General features: G+C 40.4%; 3 protein-coding genes and 1 long non-coding RNA gene across 5 annotated transcripts; 1 reads left to right on the top strand and 3 right to left on the bottom strand.

The window, feature by feature from the left end:
• Nucleotides 1-119: 119 nt before the first annotated feature.
• LOC108275986 (heterogeneous nuclear ribonucleoprotein A1) lies at nucleotides 120-8,309 on the bottom strand. The gene is made up of 12 exons (XM_047160216.2): nucleotides 8,236-8,309; nucleotides 7,124-7,189; nucleotides 2,927-3,046; nucleotides 2,584-2,730; nucleotides 2,266-2,476; nucleotides 2,084-2,176; nucleotides 1,913-1,996; nucleotides 1,732-1,797; nucleotides 994-1,176; nucleotides 741-887; nucleotides 537-615; nucleotides 120-387 (listed from the first exon to the last, which is right to left on the bottom strand). Exons 2-11 carry the CDS (start codon nucleotides 7,160-7,162, stop codon nucleotides 548-550), a joined length of 1,158 nt encoding a protein of 385 aa, XP_047016172.1. The 5' UTR covers nucleotides 7,163-7,189; nucleotides 8,236-8,309; the 3' UTR covers nucleotides 120-387; nucleotides 537-547.
• LOC108275985 (heterogeneous nuclear ribonucleoprotein A1) lies at nucleotides 6,969-10,920 on the bottom strand. 2 transcript variants are annotated; one of them, XR_001814808.3, is made up of 12 exons: nucleotides 10,797-10,920; nucleotides 10,181-10,300; nucleotides 9,819-9,965; nucleotides 9,512-9,722; nucleotides 9,337-9,429; nucleotides 9,174-9,257; nucleotides 8,994-9,053; nucleotides 8,667-8,840; nucleotides 8,435-8,581; nucleotides 8,236-8,347; nucleotides 7,124-7,189; nucleotides 6,969-7,047 (listed from the first exon to the last, which is right to left on the bottom strand). XR_001814808.3 is itself a non-coding variant. In XM_017487211.3 (11 exons), exons 1-10 carry the CDS (start codon nucleotides 10,806-10,808, stop codon nucleotides 8,247-8,249), a joined length of 1,149 nt encoding a protein of 382 aa, XP_017342700.1. In that variant the 5' UTR covers nucleotides 10,809-10,920; the 3' UTR covers nucleotides 7,731-8,052; nucleotides 8,236-8,246. The 2 variants fall into 2 exon arrangements, 1 of the variants encoding a protein (XP_017342700.1); XM_017487211.3 differs by lacking the exons at nucleotides 6,969-7,047; nucleotides 7,124-7,189 and adding an exon at nucleotides 7,731-8,052.
• A 557-nt stretch (nucleotides 10,921-11,477) lies between these two features.
• On the top strand, nucleotides 11,478-19,374 carry cbx5 (chromobox homolog 5 (HP1 alpha homolog, Drosophila)). Its single transcript, XM_017487214.3, has 6 exons — nucleotides 11,478-11,629; nucleotides 13,298-13,375; nucleotides 14,719-14,929; nucleotides 15,038-15,257; nucleotides 15,482-15,582; nucleotides 17,429-19,374. The coding sequence occupies exons 3-6, from the start codon at nucleotides 14,790-14,792 to the stop codon at nucleotides 17,568-17,570; spliced, it is 603 nt and encodes a 200-aa protein (XP_017342703.1). The 5' UTR covers nucleotides 11,478-11,629; nucleotides 13,298-13,375; nucleotides 14,719-14,789; the 3' UTR covers nucleotides 17,571-19,374.
• A 931-nt stretch (nucleotides 19,375-20,305) lies between these two features.
• On the bottom strand, nucleotides 20,306-23,020 carry LOC128635104 (uncharacterized). The gene is made up of 2 exons (XR_008397972.1): nucleotides 22,869-23,020; nucleotides 20,306-21,154 (listed from the first exon to the last, which is right to left on the bottom strand). It is a non-coding gene; the product is annotated as an uncharacterized LOC128635104 (long non-coding RNA).
• Nucleotides 23,021-26,328: the final 3,308 nt, after the last annotated feature.

Here is a 26,328-nt window from a genome sequence, read left to right as displayed (position 1 = left end):
TCATTATGGCACAACCACCACTTGAGATGTATAGCCAGCAAAGCCTTCTCCACAATGCAATGCTGACTATACAACTCAAGCCCCAAATAACCCCCAGTGACTACAAAAGTACACTTACAAAAAAAAAAAAACGAAGTTACTTTATTTCTTGATTTTGTTGGTGTTACACATAATTAGGACCCTGGTTTAAAGAAATTCTACACAAAGCGTCATATGGAAAAGATAAAGAAAAATATAAAAAGCCTGACAACCATACACAAAAACAAAAGTCCCTCTTGTGTCAGCGCTACTGTACATCTCTTCTGAACAGCTGAGCAGATCTAGGGAGTAAACCTGGCGCTGCCCTGTCATTCCACTTGCTCTCCTGTTTCCTCTAAGTACCGAGTCCTGTTGAATATGAACAACAATGTCTCTTAGGCTTCCATAGACTTTTTTTTTTTTTTTTTTAATAAATACTTGTCATCCTGTAGAAGACACTTTGCCTAATGGACATCTCAATATACATCTACAATTGTAAAAACACAGAAGATACAAACCTTTAAAGGACTTAATATCGTCTACCACCAGAGCCTCCACCATAGCCTCCACCTCCTCCTGAGCTACCCCCATATCCACCTGAGGAATAGAGGTGGGGAAAGAAGAAGACAAAGAAAGAAAGAAAGAAAAAAAAAAAAAAAAGTTAGCTCAAGATTGAGAATTCTGAAAAAAATTTCTAAAGCATAGTTAGGTCCAATACTAACCACCATATGGGCCACTATTCCTGCCACCTCCCCCACCAAAGTTTCCTTTCATGGGGCCAAAATTTGACTGCTGGTTGTTGTAGTTTCCAAAGTCATTGTAGTTGCCACCGCTGCCGCCACCACCACCACCACCTCCACCGAAGTTACCTGTGCATAAGACAAGAATTCACAATCAGGGAAACAGGACTGAATCAGACCTTCTGATCAGATTTCAGAAAGAGCCCTGAATACTGAAAGCATAAAAACTCACCACCTCCAAAGTTTCCACCTCCATTGTTATAATTGTCATAGTTGTTGCCACCGCCACCGTATCCACCACCACCATATCCACCGCCACCATATCCGCCGCCACCGTTGTTACCGTAGCCTGGTCCTCCGCCCCCATATCCTCCACCACGGCTGCCTCCATAGCCAGGACCGCCACCACCATAGCCACCTGTATAACATACACAAGTTTGGTTAATATTACAGATTATCTTATAATATACACCAGATGTTTCATTTTTCATTCATGATCAGTAACAGCAGAATTACTCTAAATAACCAATAAAAATATTTGCAACATTTATTTTAATAAGGTGAGGAACAGTATTCTGCATGAACCTGTCATTTTCAGAGATTATTCAGCTTATAACCTGTCAGTTCAATGCAATTTCAAGAAAGCTTAAGATTGGACCACTCTTCTATGCGTCTTTTAGAAGTGAGTAAACAATTAGGATTTCTGAGCTGAAACTTAAAGGGCTGTAAAAATGCCCAAATGCACGAAAATCCTGCTTAAAATGTTCTGTGCATAGTTTATTGTTGTCTTTGTTCATAAAATAATAAGTGCAGATATATCTATACATCAATTATTTTTATGAACAAAGATCCTAATAAACACTGCATAAATATTATAACATTTAAATAAAATCGTGTATTTTATACACACACACACACACAATATAAACCAACTCTGACCAGTGCTCAGGAAACAAAATGAACAGTCACGTACCATCTCCTCCAAATCCATTGTTGTAGCCATCTCCACCTCCATATCCTCCACTGCCACCTCTGCCTCCTGGTCACACAGTAAAAGCATTAGGATAGTTTTAAATTACGTTTACCGCCCATTACCAATACAGTTCTAATGTACAAATACTACAGCGCCCCACAAACCCCAACACTGCACATACCTCTGAATCCGTCTCTGAAGCCATCTCTGCCTCCTTCAAAGTCATTGTTGCCATATCGACCACCAAAGTTTCCACCTCCACGTCCTATACAAAGCCACAGAGGAAATGGTTTCCTTAATTTAAATCGATGGCTCATGTACTTACAAGATGCAACAAGCGACCAAGTCTTACCCCTCATGTTCATTGATGAATTCTGCATCTCTTGTTTAGAGAGGGCCTTTCTCACTTCCGAATTATGGCCGTTTATCGTGTGGTACTTTTGAACTAGGAAGAAAAAAAACAAAACAGCACATTAAGTCAAAATCTCAGCTGCTCAGACTTGCAACAAACCAGCCTGCACACAAGACACTTACTAACGATACGATCCACAGCATCGTGGTCATCGAATGTAACAAACGCAAAGCCTCTTTTGTTGCCAGTCTTATGATCGATCATTATTTCAATCGCTTCGATCTTTCCGAATTCCTGGAAGTAGTCCCGTAGATGGCCCTCTTCCGTATCTTCCTTAATGCCACCCACAAAGATCTTTTTCACTGTGGTGTGTGCAAAAGGTTTGTTGGAATCCTATAACGCAAAGAGCAGACAGATTTAGAAATGGCTCAAGTCCTTAACCCAATACAATACACTTTAATTTTAGTCACGCAAGGAATATTTTGCATGTGAACACTTACCTCTCTAGACACGGCACGTTTGGGCTCTACGAGACGACCGTCGACTTTGTGAGGACGGGCCTTCATGGCAGCATCAACTTCTTCCACACAGGAGTATGTGACGAAACCGAAGCCTCTGGAGCGCTTGGAGTTTGGGTCTCTCATAACCTTTAAAATAAACAAAACAGACATTCAGCACATAGACTCACACTGAACTGTAGTGTTTAACCATAAAAAAAGTGTCATGATCACAACTGCAAACTGTAACCTACCATAAATAAATAAGTTATTTAAATAAATTTGTTCTTTAAAAAAAAACCTACTAAATAATTGCAGATTTGTTCAAAACAATGTGGAGACTCACCACACAGTCAGTTAATGCTCCCCATTGCTCAAAATAAGAGCGAAGGCTGTCGTCTGTTGTCTCAAAGCTGAGGCCTCCAATGAACAACTTCCGGAGCTGCTCCGGTTCTCGTGGGTGATCCTGAGAACAGTTTAAACATATCGAGTTAAATTGATCATTTTAACGAAACACAACGGTAGCAAACTGCTGATCCGAAAGAGAAGATCACGTTTCAAGTGGAGCGTGAATGTGCATGGAAGCAGGGAGAGGTGAAACAACATGGCGGCGGCCATGATTGCTTCCGACGGAAGCACTGGCTAACAAAAGAACACGCTGTAACAACCAGGACACCAAGAAATTCAGAAACGCAGCCATTAGTTTGTTTTATATAAAGTTAAAATACAATAAAATAATTTTTAAAATGCCACAACAACTACTCAGCAGGCTACCCTTTCTGTGTCTATGCGGCTCTAATAAACAAACACAAGATGGCCGTGTAGTAAACGCCAAGCTAAACATATAGCTACCAGCATTACATACAACACTCCAAACTAAAATAACACCTATGTACGGCTATGTTCAACATCAATTTGCCCTATGCGTATGTATTGGTTTGTTATATATTCACCTCTTTTGGCATTTTGCGGTTTTATTCTAACTGCTCTGCGCAATACGCACGCGGCCGAAACCGGGGAGGAGAAAAATAAAGCGGACTGCGAGAATACTTTAAATCAGACGCACGGGAACCGCCTACTGTGGTCTGCGATTGGTTATCGATTTGCACGCATGCGCCATGAGTACCTTCTCTAACAGATGATTGGCTTATAGCCCTGTTAATCATAGATGGGCATCATATGTAATGCAACCACACTGCAGCCCCCCGGATTCATTCGTATAGTGCGTAAATCACACGACTTATCTGCTGAACAAATTGTTTTATTTCACTTTCTTCAAATTAATTTTTGTGATTTCACTTCATTTGTGTGCACCCCCTCCAATATGTTGCATTATGGTGGCAATATCAACTGGGGGGTAGCAAAGAAAAGCATATATATATATATATATGCTTTTTAAATATATATATAAGGAAGACCTCCCAATTCTTCCGGAAGTCTCCTGCATTTTAATAAATGCTCACTGACGCCCGCCAATTATATACAATAACCCGGAAATAAATGATCTTTTTTTGAACGCGCGAGCAAGAGAGCGTTCAATTGCCGTTTCTAATAGTAGACTTGCTCTGGAGAAACCGAGAGCCAGAATAACACAGCGCGTGTCCCGATTGGTCTCTTTTTGTGTAACTAACCTATCAGATTTCTCGGTAGGCGGGTTTTACAGTCTCAGTGCCTCACTCCCTCATTCATTCATCAGTTCGATTCAGTGTCTGCAGTTCCATGGCAGTGTGGCCAAAAAAAAAAAAGTAGTACAAAACGCATTTCACCCCAGACTACACTAAAGTGTACCCATGCATAATAGGGGTAAAGACAACGACAGTGCAGCTCGCTGTACTGTTTGCAGCAGTGGTTTCTCAATTGCCCATAGTGGATTAAATGACTAAAAGACATGTTGAGGTGATATTAATAGGTCTCATTCGTCCATTAGCATAGCTGACGTTATTTTAACTAGCTGCTATATGGAGCTCCTGTATTGATGTCTAGGTGACTCCCTACTAGGGATGTCACGAGAACCGATACTTCGGTACCAACATTCTTGAAACGTGACGGTACTTGTTTTTCTGGAGTACAGTTAGTACCGTTTGTAACAAAAGTATCGAGGTTGCGACTCTTCCGGACCTGATGGGGGCAGCAAATACGCGCAAATGCTTTAGTCGGTCCAAAAGTGGTGAAGAAGAAGAGGAACGCCTACAATCATACGGGAAAAACTACAGAAGTTTAGCTTAGCTTAACAAGTTTAGCTCCGCCCTGACTCGTTGAGAGGAAAGCTAGTATCGGTTTCCGGTGTGCAGCCGATGCTATCGTTCATTTCAAATAAAGCAAGGAAACACCTGGAATTTGGCGAAGCACCTGAAAGACGGTCCTATATTATGTTTGTTTGAGGCAGCTGCATTGTAGCCGTGAAACCAGCTAACGTTATGCTCCATGTAATGTTAGCGATAGACGGTTATTTGTTAATGATGCTAACGCATTGCAGCGTTATAAACTACCCCCGAATGGGCACCACGCATCGCCATTCAGCCCCGTGTCCTGTCAGCAACATGTAGCCTAATGTCACTAATAATTATTCACATGTTCATGCTTTTAATAAATCTTTTTGGCCTGCCACCATATCAGTGAATTTAAACTAATGCTTGCATTCAGAGTATAAGGTGTGTGCACGCGCTTTTAAAAGTGCACCTCCGGAGACTCATTGTCAGACAGTGTTTGATAACTACAACACCCTACCCTGCTCTCTTTGCCAGTATCAGCCAGAGGAAGATGTCCTCCAGGAGTTTTTCTTATTTTATACCACACTGTGGTATCGAGTATCGTGTACTTTTGGTGGTATCGGTAACGACTACTAGATTTTTGCTATCGTGACATCCCTACATATACAATACTACTAGATATTAGGGTGGCTAAGTGCAGAGAAGGATGCTCAAGTATTTCAGTTCTTTTCAGCAGAAAACCAGCACCTGATAGAGATGGTCACTAGAGCTGTACTTTACATTTTTCATTGTTGAGCATAACCTGCCATTCCAGGTGTGTAAACACACAGGCAAGTTATTCAGGAAAATGTTTCCAGATTCAGATATAGCAAAATACTTCGCCTGCTCATCAGCCCAGACAGCATGAACATGGCACTGGAATCTGAATTTTCAGACCATCTATACAAGTTCATCCAGACAGAAAAAAAGGCCAAACAGCATTTTGGTCGATGAAAGTGATGGGCGAGTTAGCAGGTGGGAGACAGGGAAGCCACGTCCCTGAAATGAGTTTTTGCAGGTTGGGATATCTGTATAAGGTGAATAGGGGAACCAGTATCAGCTGTAACGTGTGACTTTCTCTCAATAGACAAAAGATCCTAGTGACCAGAAAAAGCAAGCTGAAAAACTGGATTTTGAACTTGTTGCACACCTTCCATGTTATTACAGACAGCCAAAGTAATCAAGCCATGGATTGAGATGAGGCTGTGAATTCTTAAATGTTATTTGCAAAAATTCATGTGACCACTTAAAGGAACCAGTGGTGCTAACCATTAGGCCCAAAGAACCCGAGGATTAATTATGTGCTGCTACCTTTAATAAAAATGTAAGGCCATGCTTAGGCAAATAGCGAGCAAGTTGTTGGACCAACTAACAGTGCAGGTCCATTCAGAAATGAAACTTTCACATGGGAATGATTTGAAGGAGCTGCTGTAAAGCAACTGTTAGTGAAAGGACAAATCAACTAGTGCTTTAAAATACAATTAATCAGTTGCCGTCACCACATCGGTGTGTAGCAGCATAAAATATTGAACCTGATGTTGATTCAGTTCGAGAGAAAGTTATTAAACGTGGACTGTAGTTATAATGAACTGTTTATAACCCACATGCATTACTCAAGCTTCTACACAAAAACCACCGCCAAAACACCCATGCTTAGGTGTGGAAGAGTTTCTATTGAAGTACTTTCTGATCAATAAAATAAAATCGCTCCAAAAGGCACAGTGTTCATGGCATACAGCACAACCATGACTACTTTGGAAGGGTCACTACATCCATCCATTTTTTGCACCGTTTATCCTACACAGGGACAAAGGGAAGCTGAAGACTATCCCAGGGTACTCTGGGCAGGGAACACCCTGGACAGGGTGCCAACCCACTGCAGGGCAATCGTGCACACAACCATTCATACTCTAGACAATTTAGAGATGCCAATCAGCCTAAAACATATGTCTTTGGATCTGGAGATGCTCACTTAATCTAGAGTCCAATTTGTGCCAACCACAAGTTATATTTCATCTCTTGGCTCAGCTTGCTTAAAAGCAAAAACACAATACAATGGCAATTACAGAAATTGGCAGGCTTTAAAAAAAAAAAAAAAAACAAACAAACAAACAAAAAAAAAAAGTAGCCACAAGACACTTTACAAAAGAATAAAAGCTTTATTTTAAGCAGTAAAAACATTTCTTAAAAGTCCCCCCACCCCAACAGGTCTTTGGTCCTACAACAGATAAGACAGGTTATCATTTAAATAGTTGCATTGCAAGCATCAACAGCACAAAAGTAGTGTTTATTACCTTCATACTGCCTGCAGAACAACAGGCAAGCATCTCCATTCTGGATCATAAATCCCATACATATTCCTAGAAAAAGGCAAAGACCAAAAACAACCAGTCAGCAGACACAAAGCCTTACACATTCTTGCATATATTAAAAATAAAGTGGGGAATCAAGCTACATTACACTTAGTAATTTTTATACCAGTTCAGACAAACTGCATGGTCATCAAAACAGGAAAGTAACTGCAAAGTTCAGAATACTGTACTGCATCTACAATTAATAAAATAAGTTGTGTCCAGTGGTAATGGAGAAGTCTGTTCTTACCTACTGGTGGCAATAAAGCCATTCTGTTGCTCTCTCCTAGTCTTTCAGAGACGACCTGTACTCAAATGCTCCCTGATTCTTCTTACGGTGAAGGTCTTCCTACGCCTCTCTCAGCTTGTTTCCATGGCTAGTCAAGGTTGTGATACAAGCTAACCGGCTTTGTCTTTACCAATCTAACCAGCAGGTGGCCAACATTTATTCGACTGAGGGTTTCAGAGAACTTTCCCCATAAAATGCGGCAATGCTTATCACTGTCTGAGCTACACAAAAAAAATGCAACCATTGATACCCACAACAATCCCCAGTGACTAAAAGAGAACAGCCTTTTTTTTTTTTTAAAAAAAACTGGAAGTCGCTTTATTTCAACTTGATTTCTTGAAGTTACACATAATTAATAGCGGAATAAAGTACTTCTACAAAACCTCATATGGAATGCATCCCATACAGAAAATAAAAATGTAAAAAGCTCGACATCACAACCACAGACGGGAAAAAAAAAAATCCTGCTTGTGACAGCACTACTGTACATCTCTTCTTAATGGCTGAGCAGATCTAGGGAGTAAACCTGCCGCTGCCCTGTCAGCCCTCTCGCTCTCCTGTCTCCTCTCCTAAGTACTGAGTCCTGTTGAATATGAACAACAACATTAAGCTATACACTGCCTTAGGCTTCCAAAGATTTTTGTAAAATCAACAGGGTTTAGTGTGCTTTAATTTGAACTAACTAATTAGGACTCTACAGTTAAATGGGGAAGGGGGGCAAAAAAAATAAAAATAAAAAAATAAAAGTGCAACACCTGATACAAACCTTAAAAGGATTTAATAACGTCTGCCGCCAGAGTTTCCACCATATCCCCCACCTGAACCACCACCATAGCCGCCGCCACCACCGCCTCCTCCTGAGCTACCCCCATATCCACCTGTGGGATAGAAAAACATTAGGCAAAGGATAGAGAAAGAGCATGAGGACCCCCCCCCCCAAAAAAACAAGACAAATAAAACCTCACCACCATAGGGGGCACTATTCCGGCTACCTCCTCCTCCACCGAAGTTTCCTTTCATGGGTCCAAAATTTGACTGCTGGGTGTTGTAGTTTCCAAAGTCACTGTAGCTGCTGCTACCACCACCACCACCATTGCCTCCACCAAAGTTACCTGTGCATAAGATGAGAATTTAATCAGGGAGTAAGGCTTTCCAAGTCTTTTATAAATGCCACCAATACTCAAAATCTAAACTCACCACCACCACCTCCACCAAAGGATCCATTGCCGCTGTTGTAGTTGTCATAACCACTGCTGCCGCCACCGTATCCTCCGCCACCATATCCTCCACCGCCGTTACCGTAGCCTTGTCCACCGCCACCATATCCTCCACGGTTGCCCCCATACCCAGAGCCACCACTGCCATACCCACCTGTGTAACACAGTTGGGTTAAGTTATACAGGTCTTGTCAACAGGTTTTAATATAAACCTTGCATAAACCACAAAATTCGTTAAGACCAGTAAACAGGTAATATGGGGGTGGGGGTTACAATAGCACAGCAAGCAAATATGAAAGTCACATACCATCACCTCCAAATCCATTGTTGTAGCCATCTCCACCGCCATATCCTCCACCTCTGCCTCCTGATTACACAAAGTAAACAGAGTTATAAATAGCTCATCATATTACAATTCCATCAAGAGTCACATGGCCATGACTAAAAATATATCCCACGTTTGCATCCAGCCAGCTATAATAGCTACCTCTGAATCCGTCTCTGAAGCCATCTCTGCCTCCTCCAAAGTCATTGTTACCATAACGTCCACCAAAGTTTCCACTTCCACGGCCTATAAAGAAACAGATTGCTTAATGTAAATAAAAAGAACATGGAGCATGTACTTACAAGATGTGAAGACCAAGTCTTACCCCTCATGTTCATTGATGAATTCTGCATCTCCTGTTTAGACACTGCCTTTCTCACTTCTGAATTATGGCCGTTTATCGTGTGGTACTTTTGAACTAGGTGGAGGAAACAAGTGTTAAGCCAAGAAGCACATTGGTTCGTTAAGAGACTTGTTTAAAGCATACCCCCCCCACTTACTAACGATACGATCCACAGCATCGTGGTCATCGAACGTAACAAACGCAAAGCCTCTTTTGTTGCCAGTCTTATGATCGATCATTATTTCAATCGCTTCGATCTTTCCGAATTCCTCAAAGTAGTCCCGCAGATGGCCCTCTTCTGTGTCTTCTTTAATGCCACCAACAAAGATCTTTTTCACTGTTGTGTGTGCAAAAGGTTTGTTGGAATCCTGGAAGAGCAGACACATTTAGAAATTAATAAAGCCCCTATCCCAATACATTTTCTTACATCCCAAGTAAGAAAATGACTGAACATGATAACTTACTTCTCTAGACACGGCACGTTTGGGCTCTACAAGGCGACCATCGACTTTGTGAGGACGGGCCTTCATGGCAGCGTCGACCTCGTCCACATTGGAGTATGTCACGAAACCGAAACCTCTGGAGCGCTTGGAGTTCGGGTCTCTCATAACCTTTAAAAGAAACAGACAATCAGCACGTAGACTCACACTGAACTGTAGTGTTTAACTAATATATATATATATATATATATATATATATATATATATATATATATATATATATATATATAAAATCAGGATTAAAATTACAAAACAGCAGCATACAAGTACTACAAATATATATAAAAATAAACACTTTATTTTGAACCAATAACATGGAGACTCACCACACAGTCAGTTAATGCTCCCCATTGCTCAAAATAAGAGCGCAGGCTGTCGTCTGTTGTCTCAAAGCTGAGGCCTCCAATGAACAACTTCCGGAGCTGCTCCGGTTCTCGTGGCTGGCCCTGTTCGAAAAACAGCACGTTTTAGCAATAGGAACATTTCCAGATTCTTAAACCGCTGGCATTTAAGACCAGGTTTTCCGCACAGCATGTATGAACAACGCGGTGAAAGACAACACATCCGCCATGTTGAACACCGGCACCCATAATAGCTACTTAACCACACGCACTATCCATCACGAGATAAGTCACGGTAATACAGTAAGTCAATATACTTCAAAGCAAACTGTGTAGTTTACTCGTACAGCTTACGAACACGTATAGACCAAACCGTCTGCAATATTACACACTTTAATCAACTAGTCTGCTGAGGCCCACTCGGCCTAACAAGATGGCGGTCCAGCTAGCATGTGGCTAAAGTATATAAAGAGCAACACGCACAACTGAATTCGCCACCACTGCACTTAAAAGTGCAATAATTCAAATAAAATCCCTACATAACGCAGCAAGTCGAACACGATCCTTTTTAACCTAAACCTCTACGTGTGCTTGAACTCACCTCTTTCGACATGGCGAACTGAACAACACACTACTGGATGAAATCGCAGAAAAACGAACCGCGCCTGTACATTAAATGAAGTGCCTTTGCTCCACCTTACACCGCCTACGATTGGTTCATGATTCGCGCTCAAACGCTACATCACATTTCTTTAGTATATGATTGGTCTATATTAACGTCTTTTAAAGAAAAGGGCTAGGGCTATCAGATAGCCAGCCGATGCAACCAAACTTCACTCTTTAAAACGTGCACGGTAATGTGTATTGAATAAAGATTTAGAACTGAAATTAAAGCCAATGTACTACTTGTCAGTAATGTATAATAATAATAGTAATAATAATAATAATAATAATAGTACTAGTAATAATAATAATAATAATAATAATAATAATAATAATAATAATGAACACATGGTATGGCTTAAATAGGGTTGCAATAATATGAAAACATAATCCCATTCATCCCGAAATGAATTCTGTTAAACACTGTCAACGTGTGTCTTTAAATGTTTGATTAGATGTGGTTAATGTGTAAAATTTGGTATAGGAATGCAACTCAAGGGGGGAAAACGGTTGCATCCTAAACTGCTCCCTTTAGGGAATTTAGGACTCTACACAAATTGTAACAAGCCGTTATTTTTGAAGCCTACTTAGTGCACATTTGTAGTATACATGGTGTGATTTGGTATTCAGCCCGAGTGCCCTGTGTGCCATTGTGTGTTTTTGGCGCGCTGAGGCCGGTGCTGTGTGCATGCATGTGCATGTGTGCGCGTATGTGTGTAGAGACTCGTGTGGAGGGCTGTTGCCTTTGAGAGCATCGAAGAAGACCTCTGTGTGAGTTCATTTTCTTATTACAAAGCAAAACAAAAACCGATTAAGCATTTTACATGCAATGCAACTCATGTGGACTGCACTTGACTTGGTGTTTCTGTAGAGTTGGATTGAGGTGATGCATGCGTTGTTATTTATTCGTGCATTTCGAAGCCGCTGCTTTAAAAGTGTTCTCTGCTTAGGCCTCTGTTTGATAGGAGACTGAAATCAGGAAGACCGCTGAGTATTAGGAAAGAGATCCGACCTTATTAATGCACGCAATCTGATACAACAGCTGTGAGATATTTGTGCAATAATAAGTCGAATAAGATGTCGCACGAGCGAGGCTGCTTTCACCATGGAGATATTTGCTAGCACTCTAAGTAACAAGCTAACTACTAAGCTAAAACACACTGCCCCCAAGATGCATTGTCCTCACTCCATTTCATTAGCTCCAGTGAAATGGATTATACTCTGCAGATATGTATTGCCCTGAGTGAAGTCCTGTTTACTTGGCCCGCTATTCTTTCTATTGCTTTCCTGCTGCTAGTTAGTGCAGAACTAGCAAACGCGTCTAGCAATATCTCACGGCGTGTTTCTAACACGAGTGTCTTCAGATTTAGCTTTTTAATAAACATTAATAAACAAACAGTGAGTTACTGTGGTGCAAGTAATAACATTCAGTGCGACACTAAGTAAAAGAAAAAGCGTACACAGTTCTTAACTCATACGCTAACTAGCTGAGTTTGCTAGCTGTGCTCCGCCGCTGTATGAAATGATGAAATGATGGCGGCTTCTATCAGCCTGCACTAGCATGGCCATGCTTAGCAAGGACAGCTAGCGAGTACTTGTGCTGTTAGCCGACTAAACAATTTTACACTACAGGTGCTTTCTAAATGAGAATGTTGGCAACTTTTGCTATAAACACACAGACCTAAAAAATGCACCAATTATTGTAGTATTTTCGTTAACGACACATTGTTTAGCGTCAAATGTGATATGAAAGCTAGCTAAGTGAGTTAGCTCTTTGCGGCACGATTGACTTTTATGCTGGAAATTTGTGTTTACTTGGAATGAATAAAAAATATCATAATTCGTCATATATATATATATATATATATATATTTTGCCTTCTTGAACACATTGAATATCTACAACCATTTCAAATGGTTTACAGTTGATTAGCTCTGAGCTAGGGGACATTTGTAAACTCGTGTCAGTGTCACTCATTGACTTTTCTGTATGTTGTGAGAAATGGCTTTCTGCTAAAGTTTTTTTTATTAACAACTATTTGCAGCACGGTTTTGTTACTGTTTTGTCTAAATTTCCCCAACAGTGCACTCATTTAGCTGTTAGGATATTGTTTCTCCAGGTGTTAAAGTTTTGAAATCCAGCTGTTTTATTAGGTAACAGATAAACGTAAAACATTAGACTGAATTCCTCACAAAACAAAACTATTAAAGGAGCTGAAGGTGCTAAAAAGTTCTGCAATACTTTAGTTTCCGACAGATAGTGGGAAGTAGAATTAGTGAAAGAGATTTGGAGGGAAATCGGGGGCGCACAGCTGTAAACACACACAAACCTAGTCACTATTAAACACATAATTGTTCGCAACGCGAGACAACAATGTTAAGCTATGAATCATAAAGCAAGCAAATTAACGTCAATTCTCTTGTAACCTTTCTTTTTCAGGGATGACGTTTGTGCCGAAGTTTTAATCAGCAGTTATATCATCAGACCCGGTTGGCTTGCTTTGAAATTGGACCAGAGGTAAGCACTAAGGATGTGAGGCATCATGATGCACTTCATCATTAAACCGCAAAACTCAAACCCTAATGTAAACTATCCGTATCATGGCCGAGCGAGTTCCTCACGTTCCCGTCACCAACATCCACTCATGGAACAGACTTTCCCTGGAGGCATGAAATACTACTTTAGAAACGTATCTCATGGAGTAAACGACTGTGCAAGCGTGAGCTTGTCGATGGTGATGCATATACACCCAAACGCAAGTGTGTTGGTGAAAATAAAAATGATTAAGCTTTCTTAAAAAAAATAAAAATACAGTGGTGGTTGAGTGAAAACCATGTCGGATGACATTAAGTTTTTTGCTGAATCTCAAACCAGAGCAGTGGTCACCAAGCCTCTTCCTTAAGATCTGCCTTCCTGCACAATTATGGTTGGAACTAAAGTCTTCAGGAAGGTAGATCTCCAGGAACAGGGTTGTTGATCAGTGGTCTACACCGTTACTGTCTCTGGTCTACACCGTTACTGAGGGCACAGGGAAGGGTGTTCTAGTCCATTATCTTATATACTGTTGTACGGCACAAACAAGGTGAATGGGAAGCCATTTGAGATTTGCTCCAAGTAGATGTTGGTTATTTCTTTGAACACGGGGAAGAAATGCCACATTAAGAAAATGCTGCTGTGGGCAAATATGAACAAATTAAGGGGTAAGCAACATGATACAAATAAAACACAGTTCTTAGACATTATGCTGTGATGTCTCAGAATTTTGACGCAATTTATCATGGTGTTGATATTACTGTACATCATCTTATCTTAAGTTATATAAATTGCGGTGTTTTTAAATCTGCCTGAAATCAAACTTTTTGATGAGAGTAGGAAACTTTAGTACTACTAAAATATTATTTGTGCTGTTAGAGAAGCAGAGACATTAATCAGGTCAGATCTGTGACGAGCGTGTTTGATCATTTGATCACTGCTCATGGTACTTGGGTAAGATAGGTAACTAAATTCAGCCGAGCTGCCCGCTAATAGTTTTCTGATAAGGAACTGAACGGCCTTGACTGGGAACATCGTTATGAAAACAAGGCTGTGGAATGAGGAGGACTGCTTTCTATCATGATGTTTTGGTGTTTTCACACCGGCACTGGTTTCTGGTATGTGAAAACAATTCATTTGCTGGGAATACAGGATTTAACAGAGCCGATATGTGAATATACAAATCTGGCCATTAAATTCACACCAATAACAGATTCAGTGAAGGCTCTCGTTGTCCAACCCCATGCAGTTCACTGAATACGTGCACTATGAAAGTGGCTTGCATTTCTGTGCCTAGTTTTTAAATACATAATGCCTTTTTATTGCAGAGGGATCCTTTCCCTTCCTCACTCAGTCTCTCTGTTACTTGTGGGTGGAAAACAAGGAGTTTGAAGCAGTCATGGGAAAGAAAAGTCAGAACCGTGAAGATGACGAGTCTGCGTCCTCGGACGAAGAGGAATACGTGGTGGAGAAGGTCTTGGACAGGAGGGTTGTAAAGGGACGAGTGGAGTACTATCTTAAGTGGAAAGGTTTTACAGAGTAAGTCATCACCTGATTCATTTCCTATTGATACTGTGTTGGCATGTCTATATTGTTTATCGCTTATTTGCAGATTAATGTTTGTGCTTGCTGATTTGTCATTCCTAGTAAACACAACACATGGGAGCCAGAGAAAAATCTCGACTGTCCAGATCTCATCTCCGAATTCATGAAGACGTACAAAAAGGGCGGCAGCGGTGCGAGCACTCCGAGCAGCGGGACCAAGCCATCCAGTGCGACTCCAGCTCGCGCCAAAGAAACCGGCAGCAAGAGGAGAAACTCGGACGAAGAAGAGGAGGGCGGCAGCAAGCAGAAGCGGAAAAAAGAGGTGAATGGACATTTCGTTTTTGTTTAGCCTACATGCTGCTGTTTGGGGAAGTAGTGTGCTCATGGCTGGTTAGGTTTGGTGCAGGTCGTGAGGTTCTTCAGAATGGAATGTCAAGGACAGCAGTCATGGAAGGAAATGCAACTGCAACAGTCCTGTTTCTCTAAGAGAAGGTCATGATGTTGTCTTAGAAAATTCTTAATGTTTTGTTTCTCTGCCCTGTTCAGGACGAGATCCTAGTTGCTAGAGGCTTTGAGAGAGGCCTGGAGCCAGAGAAGATCATTGGTGCGACCGACTCTTGTGGGGACCTTATGTTCTTAATGAAGTGGTGAGTGCCCGACTGTTTCATGACGAAACACATGTCACACCAACAGAACCATTGCATGACAATACAGAGTCAACGTGTGCTCAGCAGATCTCGGGCAGAACGTTATCACCTTTTGTTGAGGCAAATAGGTCACCAATTTACTTCTTATTGTGTTGCCTTTAGAACAGGGTTTACTGTTCACTTACAGAGTCTTCAGAGTAGTTACTTGTAGGTGACAGTCACGCCTAGTTTAAGTGAAGTGTGAAACACATTGTTGAAATGTATATGCATATTTATTTCGCGTGGATGTGAAGGTGGGGTAATGTAATTATTACCAGCGTACACTTTTTTTCCATCAGACTAAAGACACTCCAGGAAGTGGTCTGTTCTGTTGACCACGTATCGGTCGAGTTAGGCTTAACACAGATCAATAAAATGTAGATAATGTTTCAGAGAAACAACGCCTATATACATGAAATGGTAAGATTTCATGGTTGATTAAGTCAGAAATATATTACCATGGTTATATTATTATTTGTACCCCCAAATAAATTTTCTTCTTATTATTATTAAGTGCAAACTTTTTTTTTAAAATATGTATTCACAAAATTGATGTATATTGACGTGTTAAAAATAACACGTTTTAATTTTTAACACCTGCATGTCTAGTGAAGGACAACACATTTTGTGTTGCTTTTAACACAGTGTGTTAGTACATTTAAAACATGTATGTTAAACATGTCCACACTAAGCTGTTAAAAAATAACAAAATTAACACGTGTCGTTTATACTTTTTTTCCTTACAGTTATACCAAAATGCAATTTGTTTGTATGCTAAAATTCTGCTCAAATGCTCACAAAATTAGCAAACAATTGCATGAAATTCAGGTGACATTTATTTATTAAAATCATTTAAACATGTGATAGATGTAAGAATTGGCATTGATGCATGTTCTTACAAATCTCCCGGCCATCTGGGAAGACCAGAGTCCCACTGCCTTCCATTTGAAAAGCTCTAAAAGAGCTGTTTTGGTTAGCTGTTAGCTACAAAATATGGACAGATGCCTTTGGGCTTTAACTGTAAAATTGTGTTACAGAATACCAAATTGTGCAATTTTGGAAATGTAACTTCCTCTCGCCTAATGAACAAAATAGCGCTGTAGCCTCACCAGGAAAATCTAGCTAACTTTTTATTTATTTTCCGGCCTTTAGCACCTCACTGCCAGTTTTTTTGCACAACCTAATTAAGTCAACCAACATTGTTGGAGTAAATATTAATGCAAAAATTATAAATAGAAGTTTACCCTGCTATAGTTTACTTAAACCCAGAAATGGATGTGTATGCATGTACACTATAGCCGATGTATCGTGCATCATGATTGACATGATGTGCAGGTCTTAACATTTTCTGGAAATTTCTTGAAAATGGTATTAAAATTTACACCAAACATGCAAAGAGCCATTATCATGAAATATTTGCGTATTACATTGCATATTAACTTGTAGTTTAACATCAAACCCTTCACACTGAGCATGATGTTTGTATAAAGTTTAAAAAGCAACACCAAATAGATGGTCATTCTGGGTGTATGCTACCCTTTATAAACAAATTTGAGAAAAAATTTAGTCGTAGTAGTTTAAATTTTGGAAATATTTGAGTGAAAATTATAATTATTCATGATCAGTGGCATACAAATAAGTGGTCGTAAAATTATAATATAGTTTATCACAATTATTTCTGGGACAGCATATTGTCCAACAAAAGTAGTTATTGTGACCGGGCCTAGCTGTGAGGTGTACAGTGTAAGGTGCACATGAGCTGGATTTTGCACAGTGAGTCTAAAACCAACTCGCGCTGTCTCCACAGGAAAGACTCTGACGAGGCAGACCTTGTGCTCGCGAAGGAGGCCAATCACAAGTGTCCCCAGATCGTCATCGCTTTCTACGAGGAGCGTCTCACTTGGCATGAAGATGGGGAGAAGAAGGAGAAGGGTGCCGCAGCTGTGTAAGGCTCCATTCCCCTCCTAGAGACAGACACGAGTGCACTCACAATCCGTCCTTTGTTATGGACCATTTTCAAACCACCACTGGCCTCCTGGCATCAGAGGTCACTTCCCACCTTCTTTAGTCTCCTTTCATCTCCCATATAAACGGCAACTCTTTATCAAACAATATCTCAAGTATTGAAGGATGAGCGAGTAATTGAGAACTTATGCCAAGAGCTTGGGGAATGGAGATGTTAGACTGATGGAATCACATGGATAGTGTTTTGGCCCTGTTATTCTTGCAGAACTTCACCCTCTTTTTTCATGTTTTTCATATGAGTATTGTGACCCAATGATATATATATATATATATATATTTTTTTTCTTTTTCCTGTGTGTGTGTTGACTCGATAGTTTAGATTCCATACAGCAGTTGGTGAAATGTATTGAGACAGCTGATATATTTTTTAAGTGTTTTATCAGAGATCGTTGTTCTGTATCTGCCGTGCTGGATTAGTCACATCAGTTTCATTGTCCCACCCCCAAATTAGATCGCCCCCACCCACTCTCTCTCTGAAATAATGTCCTGAGAATGTAGGACATGAATTTCACTAATCTAGAACCAATTTACTAGACATGAATCATTTTATCCATTTTTTAATTATTTTTTACAAAGCAAATTTCTTCCTGAATAATTCTAGATAAAAATCTAATTATGCCCAGATTATAAACAGTGCACTTCTCACAACTGCTTGTGCTCAGACCAAGGTATGGGGACAGTCATTACTTTTGTTAATGCTAGTGTTTTGCTTTGAGTTTGGGAGGGCACGCATCAATGATGTTCATACCTAAGTGCTCCACCTTGTGGCCATTTGCTAAGCATTTACGCTTCATGGGGCCACCAGTTTTAACTGTAATGAGCTGTTGTGGCTGCAGACTTGAAGTCAGACCTAATGGTCACTTAAATACCAATTGAAATTGGGTGTGGCCTGTTTTTGTAGTGAAAATCTGTAACCACACCACATTGAAAGACCCCTAACGTAGACTGTGACCATGTTACTGTTTGCCATGTCTGTCCCTGCCAAGGTTCAGTTCTCAAAGCGAATCAAAGCTGTACCTGTCCTTAACGGGGTTATGAGCTCAGGTGTTTAATTGTAAAGCTGTGTTTGTAGAGCCACTGGACAAATAAATTAAAATAACCCAATAAACTTCCTGACTTTCCTTGACATGACATAGCTACTGATTCTGGGGGGGAAAAAAACAACCCAAAAAGTCTAACTTTATGTCATGCCGAATGTAGTCAGATGAAAAGAACTGACTTTCTTCAGATTTTCGTTTTCTTAGCTTTTCTTCTATTGTCTCCAAGCAGGCGGTAGCCCCTTTTAAAACTCACAGCCAGGTTATGTTTAGACACCGAGGGGAAATGTTGGGAATAGACTTCATCAGATGTGCTATGGACTGCTATGATTTAGATACTGTAGTGTGTGTGTGTGTGTGTGTGTGTGTGTGTGTGTGTGTGTGTGTGTGTGTGTGTGGTTGGTTTAAGTCTCAATTAGAGAAGTCTGTTTGTTTTATTTTTCTTTTCAGATTTCTGGATGGAAATAACTATTGCCTACCCGTCAATGCAGTTGTCTATATATATCTCACTTTCAAATGTATGGCCTGACTCTTTTTGTTGTCTTTATCTCATGTTACTGGAAGTTCCTTCCCATTTCTGCTTGTTTCATCAGATACTCATGTGTTTTCAGAATAAGATTTTGATGTCTTTTACCTATAGATTTTTTAATGTCTTGTATCAAATTGTAGTAAACCTAGTTTTCCACACGAATTTGATAGTTTTTTCATTTTAAATCCACAATATGGACGTGTTTTGATTTGATAGTTTAAAGGCAGACTTGAAAGCGAAACATGTTTGTGTCAATACAAGTGAATTTTTGGATCGGAAGTTTAAGAACACAGGTTTTATGGTTGAACATTTCCAGCAGATGGTGCTATTCAGCTACACTCTTATGTCCAGAGACCAAATCTCAACACAACCCATAATATATCAAACTGTGCTGGTGTTGGATGTTATTTGTTGATTTGATTACTTGTATTGGTGTAGAGAACTGTACATTTTCCTATAAAAAAAAAAAAGAAGAAGCAGAGATCACTGAGCAGCAAAACAAACAAACAAAAAAAAAACAACTTTGAGTATGTACATGCAAGGACCAAAAAAAGAAGTTTGAGATGTTTTAATTTAATTTTTTTTTTGTTGAGGAATTCTATGGATGCTTTTCTTTGATTTGTTTTACACTCTCTTTACACACACACACACACACACACACACACACACACAGTATAGCAGTAGCTGTACACCATTACCTAGTAGTACAACATTTGACATTTGGTCTTAATATATTCCTCATGGTGGCTATTATTGATAATCTTGGAGAGCGTTTTATAAATTAGCCCACACAACTGCTTACATGTGAAATCTCTCACAGCTGTGTTTGTAAGTGTAGAATGTTGCGGACATTCGGTCAAAACTGTCAGATCAAAATAAAGAAATTATAAATAAGACCAATTGCTGTGACAACAGATTTGAGATTCAGAGAGACTTTCATTGTTCATTTTGGGCAGAACAAATGCATCTGTAATGTTACTTTTAAACATTCTATTTATTCATTTGTTTATCTAAACATTTAAATGTTAAAAAAAAAATTCTTTCAAATTTATTTATTTAAACATTTTGATTTTAAAAATATTTAATTGTTGGATTTAAAAAAAACAAACTTTTTTTGGAATTTGTGTTTTGCATTTTATTTTTGGAGTTTTTGTGTTTTATGTTTGTGTTTATTCTTTGACTTTTATTTACATATTTAGAGATTTATTTTTGTTTTGAATTGTTTGAATTTGAACGCAAAATCAAGCTAACTCTGCAATATTCGGAGGAGCTTGCATTTTTTCAAAATAACCACAGATTTTCTGCAGACTTTGGCCAAGATGAATCATGTGACGTCATCACAGCGTGCATTCAGCCCTCTTCGATTCATGTTCGTCGAACGTGAGTGCAGCTAATGGCTCTCGTTTACCAACAAACATCACTGCCAAAAGAATTTTTGCAATTGCTATTTCGACAATTCAGGTAGTTTTCCACAAAAAACTGCAAGCTGCATTGCAAATTTAGAAGAAAACAAGCTGCAACAAAACCAAGAATTTTTGTCTGCAACAATTACTAAAAAAAACCCACACAAAATCCTGTAGGGACTGTAATATGGAACAACTTCATTGGGAGGCCTGTTGCTCCTCTCACTTCTGCACAGCTCAGAGCACTAAAGACAAGCAATCTTTCAGTCCCCCCATTTTTCCCCCCCTCCAGCTCTTATGCATAGATGGTTGCTTTCCTGCCTACCTCAATGGCAGTGGAATTTTCCAAAGTGAGGGTGGGGGGGAGTGAGAGAGAGAGAGAAAAGCTGGATCGTTCCAAATGGAATGCAAAGGTCACCAGTAAATTTGCAGCCGTAGGGAGCGGAGGGAGTGCGAGGCAGCATGCTTTATGGGGATCTGGGCCTCTTCTGATGCACCAACGTCTCCACCTGGAGGAGAAACTCTCAGACTGGCTGGATCTGCAGAAAGAGAGAGAGGAACAAGGGTGGAGAGCCAATCGATTTGGAATTTGGAAAGAAAAACACCCATTCAGACATAGTGGAGAGTGCGCGAGACTACGTGTGTGTGTGTGTGTGTGTGTGTGTGTGTGTGTGTCTGTTTATGTGGACCAAATGTTCCCATTTGATTGAGAACCAAGAAAATATTAAGAAGATATGGAAATGCAAATAAGAGAAATTAAGTTTTGGTTTAGATGTAGGTATAGAAGCATTTATCTATACTACACTACTGCATGGTACAAATCCATGGAAAAGATTTTATGCATATGATTACCTTTTCTTTTTTTTTAAATTAAGAAAACTACTAGGCAGCTGAAGGCTATCAGGGTAAGATGAAAAACGAGAGTGCCCGAGTGAGTATGTGCTTATTTACTACAGTCTTAATAGCCTCACACAACAGCATAAAACAAGACAGAGTGTTTGGGTTTCAGTATGTTTATCCTCAAATTAGTTTGAGCTCCTACAAATCCACCCAGCTAAAACGGGAGCTTGGATTACTAGGTGTTTATGAGTGTTTCATCAAGAGCCAGCACGACTCAAAGCGGGGATGCACAAGGAAACAGTTTGTCTCTGCAACCTTTCGACCAAATGAGCTCCGCTGGGCTTTGCTGGGCTTTGGGGCCACTGTGCGTTAGCCAAATGGATGAGTGTCGAGGGGGCTGGCAAGCAGCTGTGGCGGGGGGCTCGAGTCCAGTGAAAGGGCTGCTGCAGAGGGCCGCATTAACACTGCAGCTCTTTCTTTCTCCACACACACATACACACAGTCTCTCCACACAGTGCTTGGGTTCCAGTACCTCACTGTTTACTGATATGGGAAACAAAAACAGAGCTGTTTCCTTCCAAATCCCTTGGTTGTAATATATTATCTGCTTTTTGACCTTGAACACAACTGTACCATGAGCAGAGTGTTATACTATGATACAGTACTCAGTCTCTTGCTAGTACAAGGTCGTCCATTTATGCTGCTCCTTCTGGACACCATTACGCCTCAGACCCTGTCGGTCCCTGATTCGTGCACAATGGTGCAGCGCCACTGCAATTTGGGTGCCAGCCGTATTCAAAGTGCAGCAAAGCATTGAGACAAAAGCCCTCGTGCTCACACGAGCCCCTCCCCGCTAGCCCTTCTTCCCCTCCTGCAACCGAGGGAGAAGGAGAGTTATGGCAGTCATAAAAAGCAGATAATGCATTGTTAACTAATTCTGTCTGCTCCGAGCTGATGTATCAAGCACTCTAAATCTCCACGGTTCCAATAAAATGCAAATGCTAATGCCTGCCGTGCGTGAGCCGATACGGTCCAGGGTCCAAATGCTGCGAGAGGGACGTCGCAGAGGGGCCCAAGCACTGGTAACTCAGCCTGTTTGAAAGGCTGAGCTGGGATCGGATGTATAGCAAGTCACTATAGCTTAAATAATACAGTGTGTGTGTGAGAGAGACAGAGAGACAGAGAGAGAGAGCGAGAGAGAGAGAGAGAGAGAGAGTGCACCATTTTACTGGTATTACATATCCATTGTTTAGTGTATAAAAGCTGGAAAAATAGATGGTCCAAAGCACTAGTAGCACAAATCTTTTGTAGCCTGAGCTATGATCGAATACATAGGAAGGCTCTGTAGATTAAATAATTCACTGTGTGGGTTTGTGTGTTGTGTGTAAGCAGTACCTCAGTAGTATTACGTACCCATGGTTCTGGGAGTAAATGCTGCGAGAGGGTCGTCACAGAAGGGTAACAAACGCTGGTAACAAAGCCTGTTTGATAGGCTGAGCTGGGACCGAATGCATAGGAAGACACTATTGCTTAAGTCAGGGGTCTTCAATCTTATCCGCAAAGGGCCTGTGTGTCTGCAGGCTTTTATTCCAGCCAAATTGGTGGCACACTTCATAGTTGATTGGAGACCAAGATGAACTGAAAGTGGAATCAGGTGTAGCTCCTGCTTGGTCAGAATGAAAACCTACAGCCACCCCAGCCCTTTCTGGATGAGATTGAAGACCTCTGGCTTAAATAATACAGTGTGTGTGTGTGTGTGTGTGTGTGTGTGTGTGTGTGTGTGTGTGAGAGAGAGAGAGAGAGAGAGAGAGAGAGAGAGAAAGAGAGCTTCAGTGATACCCAGTAAATTCTACAACAGAGATGTCATAGAGGGGCCCAAGCACTGTTAACACAAGGTCTGTTTGGTAGGCTGAGCTGAGAGTGAAAGTATAGGAAGGTGTTGTAGTTTAGTAATACTTAGTAATACTGTGTGTGTGTGTGAGAGAGAGAGAGAGAGAGGGCAAGAGAGCACTGATTCAGTGTTATTACATACCCATGGTTCAGGGTGTATATACTGGAAAAGGGCACCATAGTGGGGGCCAAGCACTGGCAGCATAAACCAATTTGCTAGGCTGAGCTTGAAGTCTCTGTAGTTTAAATAATACAGTGTGTGATTGTGAACTGCTTCAGTGGTATTACATACGCATGGTACTGTGGCCACACCTCATGCAGCCTCCATGGACAATGGAATGATGGGAGAATAAATGTCATGTGTAATGCCCTGCCCACTGATTCATGGCCTGTTTCAAACGAGCTCAGGGCAAATCATTGCACCGCTTTCTATGTATTATTTACAACATTTCGCACAAGGGGCTTCAATGTAGAAATATTAATCATGTTTGCCTCCAGGTCAGTGTAATTATCAAAATGTTGAGCACTAAATTGCGAACGTTCGTCTTAAGGGTTTAGGTAAGCTTTACAGGAAATGAAAGGGCGTCACAAAGGTTATATTTGTAAATATATCCATTTAATTATAGTAAGATACCTTAATGATTTCTTATTCAGTTCTGTTAGTGGGGGAAGATGATACATCTTGTGTCTGACTTTTTTATATGACTAGGTGAGTTTTAAATGGTTACTTTTCTTGTAACACTTGTAACTTGCTGAGACTAATGTCAATTCAGATCTATAGTTTCATTAACAAGCAATCCTGCACCATCACTTAATGATGATTTGTGCTAATTCAAACTCTGAGCTGTAGACGCTAAATTATTTTGTAGATGGGAGGGTGTGTGTGTGTGTGTGTGTGTGTGTGTGTGTGTGTGTGTGAAAAACAAGAGAAAATGAAAACTATATGGAGCATGACAACTGGAATTGTGCTATGCATGGACTGCACTGCTTATTCCAAAGTATCAAAGAGGCATGTGATAACCTTGTGATGATTTGGCCTGTAAGAATTCTCTAGATTCCAGTGCCTACACACGATATGGCTCATTATAGTAAATTGCATTAAGGCTAAATAGACTTGAGATTGAGTTGAGAGAACCACCAATGTGTGACGGTATCCACGGTTTGTCTTTGAGAAACCAAAAATATAGGCAGGAAAGCACAGAAGTGACAAAAATTTACATTTTAGGTGGAGGTTAGATGATCAACAGTAGGTTATGGATTTGACCAGTTCCTTTGTGCTCTTATCTAATGACACACACACACACACAAACACACAAGTGCCCACAAATTGGTTTCTGTTTTGCAACCCCTAGTGAAAAACCTCTGCATATTTCTGGGTTGTTTTTGGTCAGCACGGCGTCCTAAATTTATGATGTCGACTTTTCGGCGCCCGTTGCTGTGTTAAAAATCTTCTCAAGTTTCCTGACTCGTGGCTGAGAAGTGCATTATGCTCATAGTCATAACAGACACTTCCGGTCTCACGTCAGAGCCTCATGGGGCTTGAGACATGGCTTAGTTTTTTCAGTAGGCCTTGAGTTTCAAGGCTGTAACAAACTTTCTTTTAAAACATTTTGTATTGGTTTACTCTCGAAAAATGCCATTTCCCTTTCAGTTGCTTATTTACTTCTATACTTCTTCCTTTGTTCACAGATAGAATGCTGCTAACTTCATAATTGACATTACAGAGTCTAATATAGTTAGGTTTTTTTTCTCTCTCACACAAAAATCCTAGGTCCCTCCTTTTTCCATAGCCTACTATGTTTTGTTTTGTTTTTTTCCCTAACTGTCTGCATGGGCACCCGCCAAAGCAAATTTCTCATGTGTGAAAATGTGTTTAGCTAATAGAAGTTTCTGATTCTTTTGATTTTCAGGCAGGGCCGATGGCACATCTGTCTGATGGAAAACCCGGCGGCCCGTCACATGCATCTCGTAAAAATGTCAGAAAATGACGAATATTACTTTCAGGCAGAGATGCACCATGAATGGAGGGATTATTCTCTCGAGTGTCCGTGAAATCCCTTGGCTTATCATTGCAGGCCTGAGCTGTGATTGAAATTCCCATGCTCCAAAAGTTTTAGCTAAAAAAAACTACCACGTATACACAACACATGGGAAAGGGTCCAGTTTATAAATACAGTATATCTCGAAAATGCTTCATTTCAAAGCACGGCTTTGCGAAACATTAAACCGGTTTGTAATAAATATAATGCGATTTACCCACAAACATTGTTAAATGGTGTGGATATATTAGGATATCGTATGGTGCTGATACGTGCCAAGCCCACAGGATCAGAGGGCAAGCCACACAGTAACAGCACATGATATGCCTCATGGTTACGATCATCTTCATCATCCTCAGACTTCATCAAAGCTGTCACGCTCTCAGTGGGGTGAAATACAGGCAGGGCAGCCTTGCAGGAATCCTGAAACGTGAGAGAATTTGGAAAGGAAACAGATGGTAGTTTCCAGCAGACACCTACCCGTTTACGTCTGCGGTTCTCTTTATTTCTTATTTTTTCCCCCGGTTCTCACTTCTCTCATCATTCTCTTTTCTTCCTCTCTTTCGATCTGATCACTCTTTTGCCTCCATTCCCACTCTCGAGCTCTCATCCTCCCGTTCCCTTGCTTCCCATATTTCCCTCCTGAAACTCCCTCCTCTAATATTTGGGCTCTGATCGAAGTGTTCCGTAGCATTTTCCAGACATTTAAATCTGTCCACATGTAGCACAGTGATGGGAGTTAAATAGCTGCATAGCTAATTCCCTAAATCATTCTTGCATTTTTTTTTTTTTGCTTGATAGTCCAAGACCAGCACAAAGAACCCTATATATGTAAAAAGTACAAATGTACCCTTCCACTTCTGATCTTTTGACCAATAACCAAATTTTCATAAGTTCCATAATACATCCAAAAGTGGATACACATTTTTATACATGGTTTGTGG

Source organism: Ictalurus punctatus, chromosome 15 (assembly GCF_001660625.3).
Source record: "Ictalurus punctatus breed USDA103 chromosome 15, Coco_2.0, whole genome shotgun sequence".
NCBI classification, from domain to species: domain Eukaryota; kingdom Metazoa; phylum Chordata; class Actinopteri; order Siluriformes; family Ictaluridae; genus Ictalurus; species Ictalurus punctatus.
This window is presented reverse-complemented; position numbering and strand designations above follow the sequence as displayed.